Below are 26,009 nucleotides of genomic sequence, written 5' to 3' on the forward strand. Positions count from 1 at the left end.
CGTTCCCTCCGAGGCCACTCCGAAATCGGAGCGGCCTCGGAGGGAATTCGCTAACGCCCTCCCCTCACCTTCCCCTCCCTTCCTCTACCTAACCCACCCCTCCGGCCCTGTCTAAACCCCCCCTACCTTTGTTGGGGGATTTACGCCTCCCAGAGGGAGAAGTAAATCCCCGCGTGCCAGCGGGCCGCTGGCGCGCCTAGACGCAACCCGGAGGCGGTTCCGGAGTGTGCGGCCACGCCCCCGGACCGCCCTGGGCCGAAACCATGCCCCCGGGCCCGCCCCCAAATGCCGCGTCCTGCCCCGAAAACGGCGTGCCGTTCGGCCCCGCCCCCGACACGCCCCCCTCGGAAAACCCCGGGACTTACGCGAGTCCCGGGGCTCTGCGCGCGCCGGCAGGCCTATGTAAAATAGGCGCACCGGTGCGCAAGCCCTTCTCGCGTAAATCCGGGCGGATTTACGCGAGCAGGGCTCTTAAAATCCGCCCCATTACATACCCTTCTCATTGCAGTATAACAGGTAGCAGGGAGTGCAAAGCAATACAGAGAGATGGACATTTAAACAAACAAGAATTTTGGCACAAATTTACTAACCAATCAAAGAGCAGGAATGAGTAGCCAATCAAATCCCAGACAGTATGACTTAGGAGAAAAGATTCCACTCTAAATCACAATTCAGACCATTCGGTACCACAGAGTCTAAGAGAAAAATCCATTTTTGTTCTTTTTTGAGAAGAAACTCATGATAATTACCTCCTCCCTCCCCCTCCCCCTCCCCCTCCCCCTCCCCCGTGCAGACAAGTGAACCACATCGATCATAAAAAACTTTAGATCAGATAATGTGTGGGCAAACTGAACCCAATGCTCCACTAGTGGAGCGTTTTCTCTACAATTTTTAATATTCGACCGATGTTCTATAATCCGAGTCTTAACCATTCGTGAAGTTTTCATCTCATATAATTTAGAACAGGGACAAATAATAACATACAGAACCCCAGAGGAAGAGCAGTCAGAACGACCTCGTAATACAAAAGTCTTCTATGTGGTTGGGTGTACAAAGTTTAACATAGGCATGGTTAAAGAACATACAGTACAATGGCCACAAAGACTGTGGCCACTTTCAGCATCAAGTGACTTAGTCGTTGTGTCATAACTGGGGTGAACAAGCATATCTCTTAAGTTCTTACCCCTCTGATATGTAAAACAGAGGGAAGTATTCAAAATTGTGCTCATTGCTAAAGCTGACCAATGTTTGCGAATGATGTTGGAGACAGCATTACCTTTAATTGAAAAAGGAAGGATACAGTTTATAGCATTCTGCTCGACTGGGTTTTTTGGTAAAAGCAATAAATCCTGAATAATATAGAGAGCATGTTTGTAAGCACTCCGTATAACCTTCCGGGGGTACTCTCTCGCACTAAACCTAGCTGACATCTGCTTAGCTTATACCATAAATTCAGCTTTTCCAGCTGAATTCAAGCTTGTACCGTAGCTTGTTGTTGTATGAATAAAACCCCATGCCAAATTCTCCTTGATGTACAGACTCATGGCCTCAGTCTCTGGAACAGGTAATGGGTAGACTCTTTCCCATGGGGGTACCTTGTTTGGAAGAAAGTTGATACTACAGTCGTAAAATCAGTGTGGGGGCAGGGTTTCAGCTCGCTACTTTGAAAATACATCAGAAAATTCAGCATACTGTGGTGGGAGCCCTGGCATAGAGGCAGCCAGAGACAGGCGGGCCGGTGGATGAGCGGATGTGAGACAAATGGCAAAAAGGAGGAGCCCCAATGTGACAGTTCCAAGGACTGCCAGTCGATGCCTGTCTGGTGTTGTTGAAGCCAGGTAACCTGAGGATAATCAGATTCACGGCCTGGGGAATTACATAAAAGGAGATGGTCTCCTTGTGGAGGAGGTCAGTCCGAAGAGTGAGAGGCACTGTAATCTCCAAAAGTCATCCTAGAAGAGGATTGCTGTGACCTCGACGTAGGTTGTGGACCCTCGGCCTGAGTTGGGATTGACGCCACCTGGGAAGAAGACCAACCACAGATTCCCAACGTCAGGAGGTGAGGCTGGTGGACGACAGGGGCTGGCTGGCTGAGGTTTCACCATTACCAACCCCATTCCTCGCAGGTTGAGCCCTTGGGTTCTGGGGGCCAGCTGGACTTAGGTAGGCCCCTGTGATGAATCTCTGATGAGTGATGATCTGAGTCCTGGGCAGGCAACGAGCAAGAGGCGTGAAGTCCGGTCCGAAAGTCCAAGGCAGGCAGCGAGCAAGAAGCATGAGGTCCAATCCAAAGTCCAAGGCACGCGGCGAACAAGAAGCATGAGGTCCAATTCGAAGTCCAGGGCAGATGTCAAGCAAGAAGCATGAGGTCCAATCCAAAGTCAAGCCAGGGGTATCCGCCCAAGGGAGAAAGGAGCAGAAACTAGAACAAGGCTGGAAGAGAGGAACAGGCACTGGGACGACAGGAACAGGCACTGGGATGACAAGAACCAGGAATGCAGGAACAAGCACGGCAAAACAAAGGACACTCCGAACAGACCTGTTGCCAAGTCACCACAGGGATGTCGGCTGAAGGTTTTTATAGGGGAGAGCTCTGACATCAGCGGGAAGGGCCAGTGGCGACTTCCTGTCGTGGGCCCTTTAAATCTTTGCCGAAGGGACGCGCCTAAGGCAGAATCATTTGGGGGCGGCACCAGCGGCATCCTGCATGCCGGAGGCCCTGCACCGGCGTTGGCAGTGACGGAGGCTCTCCAGCCTCAGAGAACAACACCAGCCCGGGCTGTGAGTACAACAAGGATCTTTGTAATCTGATGTTTACGAACCAGGACTTGGTCAATGACATTCCCTCCCATTCCAGAATCCAGGAGGGCTTCCGTATCCAGCTGACAATGCTCACTGGGAGATGGGAATCAGTAGTTGTGGGAAGAGATGTTCCAGCCTAGGGTTGCCTCCCTGATCAACCCTAGGCATGGAATTTTCCTGATTACTCAGGGCACTGTGATGCCAAGTGTCCACAGCCAGCACAGTATAGGTATAGGCCCAGCTGCCTGCTTCAGAACTTCTCCTCTTGGGGAGAGTTTAGCTCAGCCCAGCTGCATGGGATCTTCTGGTACTTTGGGTCTTGGAGATGACTAAGGGATTGGGGGTGACTGGAAATGGGGAGCCAGTACTATCGGACACTGGATAGCTTTATTCTCCTGATCTCTTTCAATGGAAGCAATGATCAATACAACCAGCCAACAAAATCAAAAACATCCAATGAGTTAGGAATATCTTGGCCAGCCAATTCATCTTTGAATCTGCTGGAAAGGCCTTGCCAGAAGATGGCGATGAGACTATCTTCCCCCAGAGCAATTCAGAGGCAAGTGTGTGAACTCTACTCTATGGATACTCCCCAAGAGCAGAAGGTCATCACTTTCCCATATGGGAGAGGCCCAGGATAGTGCAGTACCGCCTAACAATGAGAGGATGTAATTCACCTTGGACCAATCAGTGGGAAAGAGACTGGACTGCAGCTCAAAATGCATTGGGATTGATTGATGAATCTGTGACATTATTTGGGATCCCCCTGATGGTGTGGTGGTGGAGGGAGTTATAGGACTGAGCCCTTGGATTCTGGAGGCCAGCAAGTCTTAGGTGAGAGTTCCTGTGGTTACAATATAGGTGTCTATCCAGGGCCAGACCAGAGTCAAAGACAGTGGCAAATAAGAATAGTCAGCGTCCAGGAAAAGGTTAGAGGCAGTTGGCAAGCTAGAATGGACAGTGTCTATCCAAGGGTCAGAAGAGGTGAGGAGATGAGGCAAGGCTGGGCTGGAGAGATGAGGCAAGCTGGAACAGAGGAACAGGAGCAGCAACACACACTATACTTCCCAGTGTAGATGACCCATTGCTGAGGCGATGCTAGGATGCTTTTTAAAAGGTGGCGTGATGTGCACCCAGCCCACAGAGGAGGGAGGAAGATGAGGGATTGGCAGTGTCTTGCCATAATGAGCTCACCGAGCAGCTCCCCATCGGTGAAGGGGTGAGTGCTGCCGGTCACGGGTGGCTCCCACTACAAGCAAACATAACAGCCATCAGAGGAGACTAGGGATTACAGGATCCATGTGCACAGGGTTAAGGACACCCTTGCTCTGCCTCCTTATTCAGGAAGCCCAATGGTACATTCCTTCTTGCTTCTAGTGCATGGAGCTGACAGATCTCCTCCAGGGCACATGTCTAAATGATGGATCCTTCCAGGCCTGCTTCTGCAGCAGGACCTGGAGTTTTCTGACATTGGCCCAGAGATCTGGCAATTCTTTTAGAATTTCAGAGTCTCCAGGCCAAATCCAGAGAGTTCCCAGGTATGCCTCTTAGCCTGCTCTGCTCCCCATTTCCTCTTGACCTATCCTTTCCTGTTCTACTCCCAGTTCCTCTACAATCCTTTCACTGCTTTCCACTCTTCACCCATCCTTAGCATGTAAGCTTCCCATCATTAGTAGGTAGGGATGAGCAGAGATAAAAAAAAATTGTTTTGTTTCTTTATTTTTCTTTCGCTGGGGGAGGAAGAGTCATTTTTTCAGTTTGTTTAATGTTTTATGGGTTATTTTCCTGAATTGAAAAAAAAAATTAAAAACAAAAATTATTTTTATTTATTTATATTTTTATATTCCACTTTTCACCCTTTTTCAGCGGATTACATTTAGGTACTTTAGGTATTTCCCTATCCCCAGAGGGCTTACAATCTAAGGGGTAAATTTTAAGACCTGCGCACGGGCGTACATGTGCGCACGCTACCCGGCGCGCACAGGGGGGTGCCTTCCCCCATTCCCTCCCAGGCCGCTCCAAAATCGGAGGGAATTTCCATACCCCCCCCCCCCCCCCACACTTTCTCTTCCCTTCCCCTACCTCCTCTGGCCTTCCCCCCCCCCCCCCCCCTACCTATTTCTTGTTTAAAATTTACTTCAGTCTTGGGCTGAATTAAGTTGCGTGCACCAGCTTCTGACCCCACCCCTTTTTGCAAGCCCTGGGACTTTCACGTGCCCCAGGGCTTTACACGCGTCACCGGGCATTTTGAAAATAGGCCCAGCACACGTAACCTTTTGAAAATCCAGCCCTAAGTTTGTACCTGAGGCAATGGAGGGTAAAATGACTTGCCCAAGGTCACAAGGAGCAACAGTGGGTTCGTAGCCCGCTGCTCTAACTACTAGGCTACTCCTCCACTCCTAAATTAAACCCTAAAAACAAACAAAAAAGCAAACAAAATGGGTCTCCTGAAGGCCTTCCAACCCCTATCCTTCCCCTACGAAAGCCTTAGGTCCTAGGTCTACCCAGCTGTGCCAAGCTGGGGCCTACCTGGGCCTCTCCCATACCCTCTGCCAAGTAAAAATCAAGCCCAGGGCCCAGGACTATCCAGCTGGACCTCTCAGGCCCAGCCTGAGGCCCCCAGGGCCCATTCTACTCCCCCCATGATACCATTTGCCAGGGCCCAAGACTTCTTCCCAGGCCCCACTTACCCCCATCTGTGAAGTCCTTAGGATGGAAAGGGGAGGAGCAATACTGTATGCCTCTGCCCCACTGATCACAGATTTAAAAATGGTACCAGCTACATAGAGAGAGACGGCAAAGTAACATATGACCATAGAACATAATGGTGCTGGCTACACCTGAGACAAGTGCAGAAGTGATGTCACTTCAGAGCCTTTCTCCATTTGGCTGGAACAATTTTTAAATCTGCCATCAATGGGCAGGGGCGAATGACATTGCTCCTGCCCTTTCTATTCTATGAACCCCATGGAAGAGTTAAGTGAGGGCAGGGGAAGAGGTACCCGGCCTCAGAAAATGGTTCCATGGAGGAGTGGGAGGGGACCAGGGAGGCCTTGGCTGTGCGAGGCTCAGCCCAGCCAGGTAGGTCAGGCCCTGAGGCTCCCAGATGCCCAATTTGGCAATTTTTTTTAATGTACCAAAAATGCTTGAAAATATTTTGATATTTTCGGGAAAGGCAATTTTTGGTTTGTTCCATTCAGAATTAAATGAAAATGGCCTTATTTATTCAGTTTTACCCATTTAGGTAAAACAAATATACATCCTAATTAGCAGGTTCACCTCCCCTCTCAATCTGCGATTCCCTCACCTCCACAGTTTGGATCACTTCCCTGTTCTGCCCCTTCCTGAACCTTCAGCCCAAGTACCTCTCTTTTTTTTTTTTTTTTTTTTTTGAAAGGCTCCTGTCTCCCCATCCCCTGCAGCATTTCTTCTAGCACTCACAGGTTTTAGGACAGATCCAGTCACAAGCCTGCAGAATTCACAAAAGACACACCACATCTGCATGCCCTGAGCCCTGAACCCTGGCAGATCATCAGTCAGCTTCTCCCCAGCTCCTGCATGTGCTACCTCAGCTTGTAAACCCCAGAGATAACAATTGCCTTCAGTGGAATGTAATAGGGAACATTTTTATTATCATTATTATTATTGTTGTAAACAAGATGAACGGCGTGTCCCTCCATTCCTCCTCAGTTCAGACCCTGACCACAGCCCTTCTCAATACTGGAGCTGCTAAGGTGGATTAATTTTCAAGAGTGAGATTTTCAGACCATGCCGTCACACACCACCACATCCTCTCCCCCCCTTCCACATCCTTCCAGGAAAATACCTTATTTACTCCGATGTCTGCAAGGCTGGAAGAAAAATAACAAATAATACCACCTGCCATCAGCCCTTGACCTATCCCAGCTACCACAGAAATCATCACCAAACTTAAAATAAACAGTTTTTTCAACTTTTGTGTTTGTGGTTTGAATTTATCAGTGTCTTGCTCACTCTTGGCTTTATCTTAATTCTTCTCTACAGTCCTCATACCTTTTCTTTTAAAGCTTATTTGCCGCTGTTCCTCTCATTTCTTTATCATTCCTGTTATTTTTCGTCCGTGTGTATATCTCTTTCTATCCACTGGTGTCTCTCTGCACGTTATCTTCTTGCACCTTCTCCTAACCTCACCTCTCCTGCCACTTCTATCCCTCTCCTTCCCCCTTCATGCCTCTTCCCTCTATCATGATCCCCTCTCTTCTCACAACCCTTTGCTTGGTTTTCCTCCCCATCAGCCTCCTTCCTCTCTATCCCACACAGCTCCTTTCCCGGTCCTCTTCACCTCTCTCTCTCCCTTTGAGGCTCCCTTTCTTTAAACCTAACCCCATGTCCTCTTCTTATCACAAACCATGTCCTCTTTCTCTCTCACCTTGTACCCTTCTCCTTTCTCTCAGTTCCTTTCCCCTTCTCACAGCTCATTTCCTCTTTCAGCCATCTCTACTTCTCTCCCAGCCTCTTTCCCTCCCAGCCTGTGTCTGTTCCTCTTCTTCTCTCTTCTCTCATAGCCCCTCAAAGTCCTTCTTCTTCTCTGCCATCCGTAATTCCTTCCTCCATCTCCTCTCCAAGATTCTCCCAGCAGTATTCTGTCTCCCAGCCAGTATCCCCTTATGCAACCAATTATCCCATCTCCCAGTCACCATTCCCTCTCCTCTCTCCATCTCCCAACAGTTCTCTCAGTCCCTCCCCACCCCATAACTCTCCCCCCTCTCACCCCATTCATTGATTCTCTGGCTTTCTCTCGCAAGTCTTCTTTCCCTCCGCCAGTCCCTTTAACAGCAGCCTTCTTCATCTCCGCTGTATCTCAGGGAAGACCAAAGGCAGAAGCCTGTCTGTCCTGCACTGCTGCTGCTGCTGCTGCTGCTGCTCTCTGTTCCCCTGCAGCAGATTGCTGAGGAGCTGCAGGGGAAAATGGGACAGTAGCAAGGAGACAAATAAATTACTTCCTTCCTGCCTTCCCCTAGAGTCCTGCAGCATGGAACTCCCAGCTCACAATCCATAGTTCATGAGACAAATTTGGAGGTATTCAAGCACCCACAGAGTTGGCACCTATGCAAACAGTTCCAATAAAGTTTAACCCCTTGCAAGGAGGGTAACTGTTGAAAAGGATGTTACTTTGAAAGTGAAAGACGGATAGGTATAGTATCCATAATATGAAAAGGTGTTATTCAGTTCATTTTGGATTTGAACAGCCATGATTTTGACTAGGGTTGCTAATTACAGGTAGACCAGGCAGCTGGTCCAGTCTTGTTTTACCCCCCACTACATGTATTGAGCTGCAGGGCCATGTACACAACAGGGAGAAATCCAGCACTCTATAACCTTGCTGATAATCACTGGTCCTCATTAGTACAAACATCTCCAGTCTCATTATCAGTGGACCAGTAGTCTTACAGAAATTATCATTGTTCTTGTAGGCCCAGGTGAATGTCTTTGTCCTGCTCCTTCCGTTGAGAAGGTTGAGAACCACATACACATTGCTGCAGTCATTGCTTTATCCATCTTTAGCTTCATTTGTATAGTCATCGTTGTCATATGGCTTTCAAGGAAAGTAAGTATTCATTTTCTTGTTATTTCTTTTTATTATTTTATTTTCAGTATAAGGAAGCTGTTTGGGAATTTAGAATTGCCAAAAAAACACCAGCCTTCATAATAACTACTGTATTTTTCACACAACAAATACATTTTAGCAAAGTTCATTTTGCAAGCATGTATTCTCTGATCCTGCATTCTGCAAAATGTACAGTACACACTTACCAATACCAACAAAAGAGGCAGATTTTTAAAGCCCTGCGCTCGTAAATCCCGATCTTTACGTGTGTGGCCAAGCCTTACATGTGCGGGCGAAAGCTCCATGAGGCCCAGCCATGCGCGTAAAGGCCGGGATGTGCTCAAGTGCCGGACCTCTTGGAAGGGGCAGACCGGAGGGCATGTTTTGGGCGGGGAGAGGCAGGGTGGGGGCGGGCCAGGTCAGTGCCATTGTTCACTGTCCCGGAGCCTCGCACGCTGGCCGGCTGCTGGCGTGGGCAAGTTACTTCAGGTCAGGTCCTGAAAACTTGCAAAATAAAAAGGTAATAACATTGAATAAAGGGTTTTGGAGGGTGGGGAGGAGAGGAGAAGGGAAAGGGTGGTTAGGGTAGAGGGTAGGAAAGTTCCCTCCCAGGCGCTCCTAAATTGAAGCGAACTGGGAGGGAACTGAGGAAAGCCCCAATGCGTCACCATGTGACTATAGACAAAATTTCCCACCCCACCCCCCCCTTGTGTATGCCGCCACCGATTTCATAACATGCAAGCACGGTCGCATACATGTTATAAAATTGTGCGTCCATGTATGTGAGCCTGGTAGCATGCGCACATGGACCCGTGCGCGCATCTTTTTAAAATCTACCCCAAAGTATACAATCTAGAGCATGAATAGACTTACTCACGTTGGACTGAATGAGAATTTATGAGTCTCTTCCCTTTAATATATATCTTGAAACAAACATCTGAGCTTTAAAATGTTTATCAAAGGTCTCCTTTCATTTTCTATGAAATGTTTACTAAATTGGGAGGATACCTTTCAAACAAATGCACACTGTGGCATATACTCACTTATATGGCTGGGAGCAGAAGTATTTTATAACCTGTTCATATGATATATGCAAATTTTATAAAATAGACGTTACCCTATCCTGCAACATACATGTGTATGTAGGCTTACACGCAAATACTAGGGGTGTGCATTCGTTTGCAACATATTGGCAATCCGCAACGTATATGCCATATTCGTTGTATTCGTGGGGGTCACGAAACGTATGGCGAACCCCCATGAATACAACGAATCACTAACGAATAAACCCCCACCCTCCTGACCCCCCCCCCCCAAGACTTGCCAAAAGTCCCTGGTGGTCCAGCGAGGGTTCTGGAGGAATCTCCTGCACTCGGGCCGTCGGCTGCCAGTATTCAAAATGGCGCCGATAGCTTTTGCCCTTACTATGTCACAGGGGCTACCGGTGCCATTGGTCAGCCCCTGTCACATGGTAGGAGCACAAGATGATGCTGGCCGTCCATTGCTCCTACCATGTGACAGGGGCCGACCAATGGCACCGGTAGGCCCTGTGACATAGTAAGGGCAAAGGCTATCAGCGCCATTTTGAATATCAGCAGCTGACATCCCAGTGCAGGAGATTGCTCCAGAACCCCCGCTGGACCACCAGGGAATTTTGGCAAGTCTTGGGGGGCTCAGGAAGGTGGGGGGTTGTAGTTAATTAAATTTAAAGGGTTGGGATGGGGTTTTTTTTTGAGGAAACGAATACATATGTAACTAATGAATGGATCGGGGTCCCCCGAGAAAAGATGCAACAGATTTGGGTCCCGACGAATATGAATACCGGGTAATGATTCAGATGGACTGAATCAAATCACGGTGAACCTAGAAGATGTGGTAGGCCTGATTGACAAACTGAAGAGTAGTAAATCACCTGGACCGGATGGTATACACCCCAGAGTTCTGAAGGAACTAAAAAATGAAATTTCAGACCTATTAGTAAAAATTTGTAACTTATCATTAAAATCATCCATTGTACCTGAAGACTGGAGGATAGCAAATGTAACCCCAATATTTAAAAGGGCTCCAGGGGCGATCCGGGAAACTACAGACCGGTTAGCCAGACTTCAGTGCCAGGAAAATAGTGGAAAGTGTTCTAAACATCAAAATCACAGAACATATAGAAAGACATGGTTTAATGGAACAAACTCAGCATGGCTTTACCCAGGGCAAGTCTTGCCTCACAAATCTGCTTCACTTTTTTGAAGGAGTTAATAAACATGTGGATAAAGGTGAACCGGTAGATATAGTATACTTGGATTTTCAGAAGGCGTTTGACAAAGTTCCTCATGAGAGGCTTCTAGGAAAAGTAAAAAGTCATGGGATAGGTGGCGATGTCCTTTCGTGGATTGCAAACTGGCTAAAAGACAGGAAACAGAGAGTAGGATTAAATGGGCAATTTTCTCAGTGGAAGGGAGTGGACAGTGGAGTGCCTCAGGGATCTGTATTGGGACCCTTACTGTTCAATATATTTATAAATGATCTGGAAAGAAATACGACGAGTGAGATAATCAAATTTGCAGATGACACAAAATTGTTCAGAGTAGTTAAATCACAAGCAGATTGTGATAAATTGCAGGAAGACCTTGTGAGACTGGAAAATTGGGCATCCAAATGGCAGATGAAATTTAATGTGGATAAGTGCAAGGTGATGCATATAGGGAAAATAACCCATGCTATAATTACACGATGTTGGGTTCCATATTAGGTGCTACAACCCAAGAAAGAGATTTAGGTGTCATAGTGGATAACACATTGAAATCGTCGGTTCAGTGTGCTGCGGCAGTCAAAAAAGCAAACAGAATGTTGGGAATTATTAGAAAAGGAATGATGAATAAAACGGAAAATGTCATAATGCCTCTGTATCTCTCCATGGTGAAACCGCACCTTGAATACTGTGTACAGTTCTGGTCGCCGCATCTCAAAAAAGATATAATTGCGATGGAGAAGGGACAGAGAAGGGCTACCAAAATGATAAGGGGAATGGAACAACTCCCCTATGAGGAAAGACTAAAGAGGTTAGGACTTTTCAGCTTGGAGAAGAGACGACTGAGGGGGGATATGATAGAGGTGTTTAAAATCATGAGAGGTCTAGAACGGGTAGATGTGAATCGGTTATTTACTCTTTCGGATAGTAGAAAGACTAGGGGACACTCCATGAAGTTAGCATGGGGCACATTTAAAACTAATCGGAGAAAGTTCTTTTTTACTCAACGCACAATTAAACTCTGGAATTTGTTGCCAGAGAATGTGGTTCGTGCAGTTAGTATAGCTGTGTTTAAAAAAGGATTGGATAAGTTCTTGGAGGAGAAGTCCATTACCTGCTATTAAGTTCACTTAGAGAATAGCCACTGCCATTAGCAATGGTTACATGGAATAGACTTAGTTTTTGGGTACTTGCCAGGTTCTTATGGCCTGGATTGGCCACTGTTGGAAACAGGATGCTGGGCTTGATGGACCCTTGGTCTGACCCAGTATGGCATTTTCTTATGTTCTTATGTTCTTATGAATGGGACGAATCCGTCCCTGCTGCACATCCCTAGCAAATACATGCAATGCATTGAAAGCACATATATCAATGCATAGACTTTTCCAATCTATTTTAAAAATATGCACACATATTTTATGAGTGAAAAGAAAGTATGACTTACTCACAAAAGTTCTCCAATTTTAAAACATGCACACATAAATGAAATTAGCCAGTTTACCAGTTAGTCCACCATTTCGCCCCGTCCTTTTCCAGGTCATTGAGATTTTCTTGTTTCTTCAGCTTGAACTCCTCCCAGTTCACCCGGATCTCCCACCCATCAGTACTACACAATAAACATGTTTAATATCTTGCCAGATAATTAGCAAGTATAAAAATATGTTTGTTTGTTTTTTAAACGTCTTTTAAAATAGTAATTTGTACATGTGTGTTGTCCCTGACCCAAAACTTCTCTAGACCTCACATTTTTTGTGTATATGTGTGCATGAAAGTGAAAATAGACATGTAAATTTTACTTTAATAAAATACAGAATATATGAGTAGAGGCTATGTGTTTATATGCTAATTTTACCCGCAAGATGTTTTAAAATTCACCCCATATTTTAACTATACATTTTAATGAAGAAAGAAATTGAACTAAATGTAGACCTTGTTTTGTGTGAATTTTGCTTACTATTAAGGGGATAATTTTGTAACAGCCCACATAAAAAGAGTCAGCAAAACTATGCATAAGAAATAAGAAATTGCCATGCTGGGTCAAACCAAGGGTCCATCAAGCCCAGCATCCTGTTTCCAACAGAGGCCAAACCAGGCCACAAGAACCTGGCAATTACCCAAACACCAAGAAGATCCCATGCTACTGATGCAATTAATAGCAGTGACTATTCCCTAAGGGGCAGATTTTTAAACGAGCGTGCACGGGGTACATTTGTGAGCACGCTACCCGGCAGGCACAATTGTACACCCGATTTTATAACATGCGTGTGCTACCACCTTCACAGAATTGCTACCTTGTTGAGTTGGCAAAGACTCAAATTCATTCCTGTCTGCGCTACTCTGCCGCTTCCATGCTGCCGCTGGAAACTCTCCCTCTACCCTTCAGGGTATCAACTAACCTGGTTACCTGCTCTTCGGGGGCCCTCTGCTTTATTTCAGGTGCCTTTCAGGGAATAGATACTCGCTCCTCATTTTGCCTTCTGATAGGAATGTGGTTTTCTTATTTAATGGTTGGGAGCATCACTTTCACTTTTAGTAAAAGTGAAAAATGCTGTAAGTCTGAAAGCAAGGTGCTTCTGTGAGTGTAATGTGTATGTGAGACAGGGAGGGTGCTTCTGTATGTGTGTGGTATATATGTGAGTCAGGGAGGGTGCTTGTGTGTGTCAGTGTGTGTGTGCGAGAGAGATGGAGCATGTTTTTGGCTGGCTTGTGGCTGTGAGAAAGGGCATGTGTGTGATTGAGCCTGTTTGTAAGTGAGATAGAACGTGTATGATTGAGAGCTTGTGTGTAAGTGAAATAGAGAGAGCATGTGTGTGATTGAAAGCCTGTGTGTTAGTAAGAGAGAGCGAGAGCATTGTGTGATTGAGAGAGACTGGCCAGAGAGGTGACTGGTATGTGTGTGTGTGAGAGAGAGAGAGAGAGAGAGACTGGTTAGGGAGATGAGTGATGTGTGAGAGACAGAAACTGGTCCTGAGGGTGTGACTTGTGTGTGTGTGTGTGTGTGTGTGTGTGTGTGTGTGTGAGAGAGAGAGAGAGAGAGAGAGAGAGAGAGAAGAGACTGGTTGTGGTCCCTAAGGAAGAGGGCTGTGAGGACAACTTCAGCAGCTACTGCTGCTTCTGGTATGTCCTGCAAGGAAAAGGAGTAGGAGAACTGCTGGAGAGGGTAAGTAAAGGTGGCTTTTTAAGTTCATTTTTCTTGATTGATTACCATTTTAATTATTGGGTAGTATGTGATGTGTCTGCTGTTTGAAATATTTTATTGGTGTTTGGTAAAGCTTTCAAAATTTGCATTAATCTGTTAGTGAGGTGACACCAGAATTTGAAAATATCTTTTAGTATGATGAGCTGTAAGGGAAACATCCAAGCTCCATTGTTTGGGGGAATTTCAGTGGATGCACAGAGTTACAGACCTGGAGGTGCAGGATTTATATTGACATTCTGTCCCTTCCTATATATTCCTGACTTCACTCCCATAGCCCTATAGGATTAGTTGAATGAGGCTATCAAATAATTTTATAGTGTGAAACTGGCCAGCTTTTTAAAATTACCCAGATGAGCCTTTGGATTTTTTTATTAACCCTTTTTTTAATAACCAATTTGAAAGCAGGATCCATGCTATAGAGGTGGGTGTGATGAAGAAATGTCATTTTAGCTCCCCCCCCCCCCCCCAAATTCTTCTGTCTAGCGACACCACTGATTTTCTGTGACCTTAAGCATTAGTACAAGAAGGATTAAGGGGGCGATGCTGGAGAGGTACACAAATGCATTGGCCCCTGGGTGCCGGAGACCCTTGGTGCTCCACTGGGTGCGAGTCATATGGGGCCGCAAGTGGTGGCAAAGAGGAGTGGAGATTTGGTGGGCCGCGAGCAGTGCCCAACCTGCTTGTGACCAGAAAACCACACAGTCAACGGGCGTGATCGAGAATGAGGTAGGAATCGGGGCCGAGACCGGGGGGTGGCGGCGCAACGGGGGAGCGCAAGGGAGAAGGCTCGCCTAAGGCGCCAGATCCCCTTGCACTGGCCCTGGGGATGACTTCTCCTTTTCAACTACTTTACGCTGCCTGGAAAAAGGGGTCCCCATGACTGGTACTGCCACAATCCCCAGATGTCAGTACTGTTGGGTGTTGCTTCTGCATATGATGCATCATGCCAAAATTTGTTAGATGTCTCACTTGCTTGCCTCTGCTAATATCCCTGGCACAGTAATTACACTGAGCAAAACACGGGTCCTTCCTCACTTTAAAGTGGCTCCAGATCACAGATTTCTTTCGTGATCCCTTCTCTAATTAAGTTTTTTCTGGATGGAACTGCCTGCCCCTCCAGAGATTTTAGATTGGAACAGCTCCCTATTTAACTTTAATGGGGACTGCCTTTGAAGTGCCTCCTCTGCCAGTGCCTCCTCTGCCAGTGCCTCCTCTGCCAATGCCAATCACTCAACCACATCTACCTTTTGTTGCGCTCGGGGGTGGACTCTTGTCCTGGAGCAGTGGAGAACGGCTCCCTGGTAGGGACCAGGAAGCACCTGCACCCAGGAGGTGGAGCACTGGAGGAGACAGAGGCTAAGATGAGCTTCACCACTGGAAGCCCGAGGTCCCCCTGGAAGGAGCTCGTAGGGACCCGGGTCGCTTGGACTTAGTTGGGCCTCACAGGGTGTCCTGGAGAGATGGAAGTCCAGCGTGCCCACAGACAGGAGAGGAGCGTGGTCAAGTTTGAGACTGGAGGTCAGATGGAGCAAGGTGGACCAGAACAGCGTAGGTGATGACTAGGCTAGGAACAGAGCCAAAATCTGGAGATGTGGTCAAGCAGGCAGGGGGGTCAGAATCCGGGGGTCAGTCCGAGGAGTGGTCATCGAAGCAGGGGTCAGTTTCCGGAGGTCAGACTAGGTCACAGGCAGGCCGAGGTCAGAAGGCAGGCAGCAGGCAGGCAGGTCGAGGAGCAGGCTGAAGTCAGAAGGCAGGTGGCAGACAAGCAGGTCAAGGAGCAAGCCGAGGTCAGTACCAGTGAAATAGTCCGGAGGTACTACCTGGGGAGGCGGACGGACAAACAGGAACAGAAGGACGATGGAGAACTAGGATGCAAGAACAAGGCAGGAACAAGACTGGAACAGAAGGATCCTGGAATGAGACTGGAACAAGGTTCAGATGCAGTGACAATCTAGCAAGAAACTAACCCGATTGCCAAGGCAAGGAAGTACAGGCAGGGACTTCTTTATATCAGGAGTCAATCAGGGCACACCATGGAGCTAGGACCCGCCCCTTGCCCTACAAGAGGCTGGGTGGTCAGCGCACGCGCATGTAGGGGCTTGGCCAACGCCACCGAGGATGCCGAGCTTCGGCGTGAGGCTTGGTGCGCAGTGGAAGGCGCGGCGACCGCCGCCGCGGGACGCTGAGACCTGGAAGAGCTTTCAGCTGCTGCTAGGGAGGCCGACCCGGGACCTGCCATGGAACCAGAAAGGTGAGCAGGCCTATGCACAGGCTGGGCACGGACGGGGTGCGTAACAGTACCCCCCCTTCTAAGCCTCCCCCTACACGGCTGTGGTTTATCAGGATGAGTCCTGTGAAAGGTCTTCAAGAGTTCCTTATCAAGGATGTTGTGGGAAGGTTCCCACGAATTCTCCTCAGCCCCATAACCCTCCCAGGCTAGGAGGTACTCCCATTTCCCTCAACACCGACAGACATCGAGGACCTCTCTTGCCTGGAGGAATGAATCAGGTTCTGTAGAGACCCGTGGAGGAGAGGGAACTCTACGTGAGGGCCAGGAGAGGACCAAAGGCTTCAATAAGGACATATGGAACGTGTTATGGATACCCATGGCACAAGGTAGCTGGAGTTGATACGATACAGCTCCTACTCTTCAGATTACAAGGAATGGTCCAATGTACTTAGGAGCCAAGCGATAAGAGGGAAGTCTCAGTTGTATGTGCCGAGCGCTTAGCCACACTTTCTGGCTAAGCGCTCGGCACATACAACTGAGCAGGATGTCTATGGGCATCCGAATTATGCTTGGAGCGTTCAGCGGCCTGGGAAAGGCGCACTTTTACTTGGTTCCACACTTGACAAATGGTGTGCCATGGATTGCGCCGCTGGAGAAGGAACAGTCAGAGGAATTGGAAGAGGCAGCCGAAGTTGCCGTCCGAATACCACGGAGAACGGAGATACATCAGGGGCTGCAGCAACATGTGTATTGTGTGACAGCTCAGCCCAGGGAAGATCAGACCAGTTATCCTGTTGATCATTTATATAGGAACGGAAGAATGTCTTCAAGGTCCGATTGGTCCTTTCAGCTTGGCCATTGGCCTGTGGATGGTAGGCCAATGTGAAGCTTAGGGAAATATTAAACTTCTTAAATAGGGAACGCCAGTACTTGGTGGCAAACTCTGGTCCCCGGTCGGATACAATCTCCTTGGGGAGTCCATGGAGGCGAAAGATGTTTTTCAAAAACAACTTAGCTAATTCTGGGGCCGAAGGAAGGCCCGGCAAGGGAATAAAGTGACCCATCTTCGAAAAACGGTCGATGATGACCCAAATTACGGTATTGTTCTGGGATGGCGGCAGGTCTGTAATAAAGTCTGAGATGCTGGACCATGGCTCAGTAAGTGCTGGAAGTGGTTGAAGTAAGCCCCAAGACTTCCCAGTAGGAGATTTCTGTTGGGCACAGACGGGACACGAGTCCACATATTTTCGAGACTCTTGTACCATGTTGGGCCACCAATAGTGTCTTCATAACATTTCTAAGGTCCTGACACGACCTGGGTGTCCTGCCAACTTGGAATCATGGGCCAATTTCAGCACTCGTTCACGTAATCTACGTGGAACAAGTTTTTCCAGTAGGGACTCTAGTGGTCACAGCAAGGGATATTTAGGCGGGATCTATGATGAAGCTAGGAACTTCAGGGACATCTTCCGGTTCAAATGATCTGGATAGTGTTCTTGGAACCTGGATGGAAATAGAGAATGAAGTTGAACCGTTCAAAGAAGAGGGCCCATCAGACTTTTCGGGGATTCAGGAGTTGAGTCTCTTTAAGGTGCTCAAGATTCTTATGGTCGCAGCTGAACCAGGAAGCAGAGAAACTCACTGAGGTGAGCCCTACTGACTTTCATTTTTATCGTTGTTTCGCCGGCCCTGACGTCATCAAGACGAGCCGCCAGCACCCATAAAATCGGCGCTACAGCGGCGCCAAGACCACAGATGAACCAGGAAGCAGAAAAACTCACTGAGGTGAGCCCTACTGACTTTCATTTCCATCGTTGTTTCGCCGGCCCTGACAGCATCAAGACGAGCCGCCAGCACCCATAAAATCGGCGCTACAGCGGCGCCAAGACCGCAGATGAACCAGGAAGCAGAAAAACTCACTGAGGTGAGCCCTACTGACTTTCATTTCCATCGTTGTTTCGCCGGCCCTGACGTCATCAGGATGAGCCACCAGCGCCCATAAAATCGGCTCTACAGCGGCGCACCGCAGCCACCGGCACGCTGCCAAAGCCACGTGCGCCTAAGGGGCGTGCGCGGTTATGTTCGGCTTTGTCCGGCTTAGCCTGGTTTAGAATGGTTTAATGGGGGAATCTCTGTTGATTTGTCTGCCACAGAGGTAAAAAATAATCACAGTTTGCTAGGCATAGGCGAATCTCCTGTTTAGAGGATTTATGTTGTGGAAAGTATGCCTCCAAAACGAAAGGGGAAAATAAGGGTATACCCCCCTACGTCCCTTCCATCTCCTATACAGCAGGAGATTATTCGCTAAATGTCAGCTTCTGCACAAAACAGTCCAGCAACTAAGGATACTGCTGATTCAGAACCTGTGGGAGGAAGGAAGGACTGGATCTATTGAGGAGGCTTCACTGAGTCCCAACCTGGGTTTACCACCATTGCAGAGGGCGAGTGTGACTTCTCCTGGGACAACATTGGAGCAGATAAGTCCCCTTGGTGCCAAGTTTGACTTGGCTAACTTAAGGAATAGAAACCCAGTAACAGGAACGGAGGTGGGCCGGTTAGGAGTTTTGGAGGGACTGGCCCCCCAAGCGACTGCGTCTGAAGAGGAAAATCTACTACCTGGTGGAGAGTCTTTGGAGATTGTGACATGCCCTATGGTGGTAACACTAGAATTGTTGTGGGACTTGATGGTGGCAATGTCAAATAATATAAAAGGGTTGGAAAAAAAGATAGATTCTATAGCAGGAAAAAGTCAGTAGGATATAATGGTAATCCAAAATGAGGTGAAAAAATCTGAAGAGATAATCAAAAACCTTGAGGAAGCAGGTAAAAAGTCTATGGAATTTCAAGCTGCAGTAGTAAAAGATAGAGAATTTCTGTCTAGAAGATTGGAGAACTTTGAAAACAATTCTAAACATCTAAATCTTCGCCTGCTCAACTTCCCTAGGGTAGTTGGGCAGGTTCCGATGGAGATGTTATTGTGTTTCCTAAAAGAAGTATTGTCTTTTTCAGAAGATGAATTGCCACATATACGTTTTTGTTATTTTTTACCTAAGAAAAATGACAATTTGAATACAATAGAGTTGCCTTTTCAAGGAAATCTCACAAATGTTTTAGAAAACTCTAATAATCAGATAATAGGGGAATATTACTTGTATCCTTTATGAATTTCCTTGATTTAAATAAGGTAATGAAAAAATATTTTTCTAAATATCCAATTTCTTTTCATGATAATATAGTAAAACTTTTCCCCGATCTATCATTTGCGACCCAGATTAAGAGAAAGGGGTTCTTGGTTTTTCGTCAAGAAGTGTTATCTTTGGATTACTCATTTAACCTGAGATTTCCCTGCAAGTGTTTAATAAAGAAAGAGCAGGATATGTTTATTTTCTTTTTACCTGACCAATTAAAAGATTTTTTGGAACAGAGAAGGCTACCTACCTCGTCCCCAATATCTAGTGAATTAGAATAAATATAGTGCAATAACTGTGAAATGTTACTGAATATGAAAAGATTTTCTATGATTTCCTCCACTTGATTATTTGACCTCTGGTTTTTTCCTAGTTGGTAGATAACAGTTATTTCATTGATATTAATATAAAGAATAATTGTGGAAGGTATTTAGTTTGAAGAATTCAAACTGTATTGAAGTAATGGTTAAGTATCTGTATTAATTTTGAAAAAATCAATAAAGATATAATTATAAAAAAAAAAAGATTCTTATGGTCAGTGAAGATGGTAAATTTGTGCTGCAGCCCTTCCAACTAGTGGCGCCACTCTTGGAGTGCCAACTTGACTGCGAGGAGTTCTCGGTCACCAACGGTATAACATTGTTCCGTAGGAGAGAACTTATGTGAGTAGAAAGAACAGGGTATCATTGCAAGAAAACTGGCTTAAGACAGCTCCTGCGCCAATCGTCTAGGGTCCAGATGCTGAAGGCAAAGGCCAGAACAGAAAGCCTCCTTAATCGTCTGAAAGGCGGCTTGTGCTTTAGGTGTCCATATCCAAGTGTTAGCCCCTTTCCTGGTCATGGCGGTAAGCGGGGCAACTAAGGTAGAGTAATTGGCAATGAAGCTACGGTAATAATTGATAAAGCCAAGGAAACATTGTAAGGCCCGAAGGCCTACTGGCTGGAACCAGTTGCAGATCCCCTGGACTTTCTCTGGATCCATAGAGAAGCCTTGGTCTGATATGATATACCCTAAGAAGGGTAAGCGATTACGCTCATACAGGCATTTTTCCAACTTGGCAAACACATGGTTCTCTCTCAGATGTTGAAGAACGATCCGAATATGGTCTCGATGAGATTCAAGGTCTTTAGAAAAGATCAGGCTGTCATCAAGACGACTACGAAGGAGTACTTAATTCATAAGGTGTTGAAAGACCGCTGGGGCATTGCATAGCCCAAAGGGCATCACATTATATTTGTAGTGACCGTCCCTCATATTAAATGCGGTTTTCCAGATATCTTCAGGTTGGATGTGTACCAGGTTGTACGCACCTCTCAGATCCAACTTGGTGAAGATCCTTGCCCCTTCAAGGTGGTCGAACAGCTCACTGATAAGGGGCAAGGGATATTGGTCTTTGTGGGTTATGGCGTTGAGCCCCCTGTAATCAATACAAGGGCGTAGACCGCCGTCCTTTTTCTTAATGAAGAAGAACCCCGCGCCAGCAGGGGAATCAGAAGGATGAATGAAACCCTTTTCTAGGTTCTCTTTAATATACTCAGACATGGCTTGGGTCTCGGGTTGAGACAACGGGTAAGTTCTGCCTTTGGGAGGTGTTGTGCCCGGAAGAAGCTCAATAGGGCAATTGATCTTGTGTAGAGAGGCAAGGTATCCGCTTTCTGCTTTGAGAAGACATCTTTGAAGTCAGAGTACTGCGGAGGCAAACCAGGTAAGGTAACAGACTTCAGAACAGGGACTACAAGAGATAAAGAACGTAAACAGGTCTTCTTGCATATAGAGCCCCACTGCACCAACTGCAGGGAATGCCAATCGAACTGGGGTTCGTGGGCAGCCCCAGGATAACTGGATGTGTGGATCATTTTAATACATAGAAGGACATCTCCTCCTCATGGAGAGTGCCCTTGGTAAGACGAACAGACGCTGTCTGGTGGGTGATGAGCCCTGGAAGATATTCTCCCTGGATGGAGGCAATGCGGAGGCTCATCTCTAATGGCTGAAGAGGAATGTTCAATAGTTTGACAATGTCATCCATAATGAAGCTTCCACTTGCTCTGGAATAAACAAGAGCAGTGGTGGCGAAGGAGTGGGCCTCAATGCCCAGAGAGACTGGAAGCAGGAGTTTGGGGCAGGTGACAGTAGCATCTAAGCTCGGGACCCCCGCCGGGCTCAGGCGTTGCAGTTTCCTGGACAAACCGGGCAGGATTGCAGACGATGTCCAGAAGTGCCACAGTAAAGGCAAAGACCATCCTTCTGCCAACGGAGATGTTCGGTCGGAGACAATCGCCCACGGTTCACCTCCATAGGTTCCACCACGGAAGAAAGTGATGGTGCTGAAGTCTTCATTGGAGGACTGGGAACACACGTGGGACATGGTGTAGGAGAGTGGGGAGCCTTTACTTCTAGGTGTCTTTGCTGGAGGTGATGATCAATCTTTCCGGCAAGGGAAATCAGGTCCTCTAGAGACGCAGGAGTCTCATGGACGGAGAGCTAATCTTTGAGAGCACAGGAGAGTCCATCTAGGACAATCTTCTTGCCACCCATGCTGTTGCACTTGGGAGTGGACCTGGAACGAGACTGGAACAAGACTGGAACAAGGTTCAGATGCAGTGAATCTAGCAAGACACTAACCTGATTGCCAAGGCAAGGAAGTACAGGCAGGGACTTCCTTATATCAGGGAATCAATTAGGGCGCGCCGTGGAGCTAGGACCCGCCCCTGGCCCTACAAGAGGCCGGGCGGTCCAAGTGCACGCACATAGGGGCATGGCCAATGCCACCGAGGGCGCCGAGCTCTGGCGTGAGGCCTGGTGCGCAGTGGAAGACCCGGCGACTGCTGCCACGGGATGCCGAGGCCTGGAAGAGCTTGCAGCTGCCGCTAAAAAGGCCAACCTAGGACCTGCCATAGAACCAGAGAGGAAAGCATGCCCGTGCATGGGCCGCGCGTGGACGGGGTGCATAACACCTTTCCCTCGCAACAAACAACAAAGGGACTACCTTACACCGGGCTTTTTTAATAAAATCTTCCACGGTGTAAGGTAGTCCCTTTGTTGTTTGTTGCGTTGGCTATGTGGGACCGCCTTCCGATCTGTTTTATTGGACCTAAAACCTTTCCCTGACATCATGGATTTAATGTCACTGCCTACTAGGGATTTCCTTGACCTCTCAAAGTTCCACCTAAGTCCCAGCAGTCCGGATCCCTAAGGGCTCCTCCTGGGGGGACCGTGGGCTTCCAGTGGCGAAGACACAGTTCCTCTCCTTGACGTCACAACTCTTCGTCTGCCTCCACGGTCACCTCAGTCTTCAGTGCCGAGGGTCAGCTGGTCACATCTTCTGTTCAGCCTCACCACCCGATGGGAGAACCTACGGATCTTCCTCCTAAGGTATACCATCCTCTTGTCGGCCCAAAGGTTCACAAGCCTGAGCATAACATTGAAAAATAAGAGTAATCTGAATTCTTTGTTTAACTGCCTGTAAAAGATCCCCACCGGATTTCTTGGAATAGTAGATGAGAACTAGGGGTTTAAGATTATATCTGAAGTAAAGATAATAATTGTGGAATTTATGATGGACCTGACCTCCACAAGACTTGCCAAAAGTCCCTGGTGGTCCAGCGGGGGTCCGGGAGCAATCTCCTGCACTCGGGCTGTAGGCTGCCAGTATTCAAAATGGCGCCGATAGCCTTTGCCCTTACTATGTCACAGGGGCTGCCGTCCATTGCTCCTACCATGTGACACGGGCCGACCAATGGCACCAGTAGCCCCTGTGACATAGTAAGGGCAAAGGCTATCGGCGTCATTTTGAAAACCTGCAACCAACGGCATGAGTGCAGTAGATGGCTCCCGGACCCACGCGTATGGCCGGCGCCATTTTCCGTACGGAAAATGGCGCCGGCAGGAGATCGACTGCAGGAGGTCGTTCAGCGGGGGTTCCATACGCGTATGGCCGGCGCCATTTTCCGTACGGAAAACGATTCGCGGCAGGAGATCGCTCCCGGACCCCCGCTGGACCCCCAGGGACTTTTGGCCAGCTTGGGGGGGGCCTCCTGACCCCCACAAGACTTGCCAAAAGTCCAGCGGGGGTCCGGAACGACCTCCTGCAGTCGAATCGTGTTGGTCTATGGCCGCCGCCATTTTGCAAAATGGCGGCGCAGAATGGCGCCGGCTGAAGACAACACGATTCAATTGCAGGAGGCCATTCCGGACCGCCGCTGGACCCCCAGGTAATTTAAGGCATTTGGGGGGGGGGGGGTTCGGGAGGGTGGGGGATTTAATTTAAAGGGTCGGGGTGGGTTTTAGGGGGTTTTAGTGTGCCGGTTTTCCTGCCCTCCCCCTTCCCCCGATTTACGATTTTTTGACGATAAATCGGGGGAATTGGTATTGTATCGTGGCCCTAACGATTTTTGATGATTTAAAATATATCGGACGATATTTTAAATCGTCAAAAAACGATTCACATCCCTAATATTTTATATAATGTGCACATACTTGACCAGATGATATAAAATTAATTCACATATGGGTTTGCACTCACTCATATTAAATTTGCCATCTTTGTGCATCTGGTTTATTGTGTGGGAGTTGGACATGTGTAAAATAAGCACATTTGTTAGACTGAGCTAAACTACCTTTGAATTTCTGTTTTATAATTTTGTATTATGGTTATGTTTATTTATTTTTGCTTTATTCTGTTTTACATCTGTTGAGGAAGGTGATCTAAAAGCTAAACAAATAACTATATAAATATTTCTACCACAGATGATGAAGAATCGTACCATTCAGCAGAATCTATCAGTCTATGAAGACATGAAAATGCTTTCAAAATGCACAAGCAATACAGCAGCACAAATACCAAAGCCAGTTGCCTAAACTAAATATTAAAAGGCTGACATACAAAAGAGAAATCCATCCCAACCAACCAACTCTCACCAAAACCATGTCTTTCCAGCCAGGTTTTCCATTCTATTTTTAGGATACAGTGTGTGTTTGGAGGCCATGACTGTGAATTAAATCCTGAATCCTGATTCTAAATTTTTCTTATTTGTAAAATGTCAAAATATTGCCAAGCCTCATATTTTGTATTATTTGTTTAAACTAGTAATTAAAAATTAATTTCTTGGCTCCTCTTTGAAGGTTAATAAATTGTACAAGTTCTACTATATCTTTGAAGTATTTTACCCTGTTGAAAATCATTCAGGACCTCTAAAATAGTCGAAATAAAAAATTAGCTACATTTGTAAGGTTAGAAAACAGTCCACAGGTATGCAATGAGAAGTGTCTATGAAATAAATTGTTAATGAACTCAGGGAGAAGGGGTATTGAGTTAATAAATGTATTGTCTGAATGACAAAGCAACTTTTTATCCAGGGTAGTCAAACTCAAGTCCTTATGGACACCAATCCATTCAGGTTTTCAGAACATCTCTAGTGAATGAAAAAAGATGTACATACAATTAAAGCAGCATCTATGCAAATCTATCTCATGCATATGAGATAGATTTGCATTTGAGATAGAAAACCCAAGTAGATTAGTGTCCACGAGGATTGGAGGTTGCCTATCCCTGCTTTTGATGCTCAGTTTTAGATGTCTGTTTTCAAGGTCCAATCATCCATGCATTTCATTGATTTGAAAACAAAAAACATCGGGCCAGATTTTAAGAGGTTCGCACGGGTATAGATTTGTGCACGCAACCCGGCACGCAAAAATCTACGCCTGATTTATAAAATGCGTGCGCAGCCACACCATTGTTATAAAATCTGGGGTCGGCGCGTGCAAGGGGTGCGCACTTTCACTTGCGAGCGCCGAGCCCTAGGGGAGCCCCGATGACTTTCCCAGTTCCCTCTGAGGCCACTCTGAAATCGGAGCGGCCCCAGTGGGAACTTTCCTTTTGCCCCCCCCCCCCACATTCCCCTCCCTTCCCCTACCTAACCCGCCCACCAGCCCTACCTAACCCCCCGACCTTTGTTTTTAAATTTGCACCTGCGTGCTGGCACGCGATCCCCCAGACTAGAGGCCCTACGGAGGCCTCTGGCCATGCCCCCGCCCTGCCCCGGACCGCTCCCACCCCGCCCATTTTTTCAAGCCCCGGGACATACATGCATCCCAGGGCTTGCGCGCGTCGCCGGGCCTATGCAAAATAGGCTTGGCGCATGTAACCCCCCTGCGCGCGTAAATCCAGCTGCCCCATCATGTTTTAGAAAGTAAATGCCACCAACATTCATTGCTTGATAAAAGTATTCCTTATTAAAGACTTCAGATTTTATAATAGCTATGATCCTTGATTTTATTTCATAGAATACATAGAAAAAAAGGGCAATAAACAAAAGCTTATACAGTGATACCTTTTACTGAACTATTGTGGGCTATCAAAATAAACAATACCAACAGCTGAAGGAAAGATCTTTATTTAGATAAAGTATGGGATATTCCAGGAGAGTGTGAGATTGCCAGCAAGGCAATTCAGAAGTAGTCATTGTTGACCTAATAGATTAGATAGGTAATACCTCCAATTTATACACCAAGAAACTAGTTTGTTTCCAAAACATTTCCCTAATCGGTTGGTATTATAGTTTTATCTCATATATGTTAAGTCATGTAATTTCTTGTAAAATGGAACCCAGAAGGCAAGAACGGAATTTCATGTTGAACTTTGACATAGTTGTTTACTTTTGGCATATGTTTTAGCATTTCAGCGTATTCTGGCATGTCAGCAACCTTGAATAATATGTACAAGTCTGATCAGTGCAATTTTACAGTGCTGTAATGAT

At 46.9% G+C, this 26,009-nt stretch overlaps 1 protein-coding gene across 2 annotated transcripts in view; it reads left to right on the forward strand.

The window, feature by feature from the left end:
- LOC115089519 overlaps positions 1–24,908 on the forward strand; it is a 48,773-nt gene extending 23,865 nt beyond the window's left edge. The window contains exons 3-4 of one of the 2 annotated variants that reach the window (XM_029597587.1): positions 8,256–8,389; positions 24,001–24,908. In XM_029597587.1, coding sequence (XP_029453447.1) covers positions 8,256–8,389; positions 24,001–24,111 — 245 coding nt within the window. In that variant the 3' untranslated portion in view covers positions 24,112–24,908. The remainder of the gene's footprint in view (positions 1–8,255; positions 8,390–24,000) is intronic. The other variant, XM_029597588.1, reaches the window with a different exon arrangement.
- Positions 24,909–26,009: the final 1,101 nt, after the last annotated feature.

The sequence above is a fragment of the Rhinatrema bivittatum genome, chromosome 4, assembly GCF_901001135.1.
Source record: "Rhinatrema bivittatum chromosome 4, aRhiBiv1.1, whole genome shotgun sequence".
Taxonomy (NCBI): Eukaryota; Metazoa; Chordata; class Amphibia; order Gymnophiona; family Rhinatrematidae; genus Rhinatrema; species Rhinatrema bivittatum.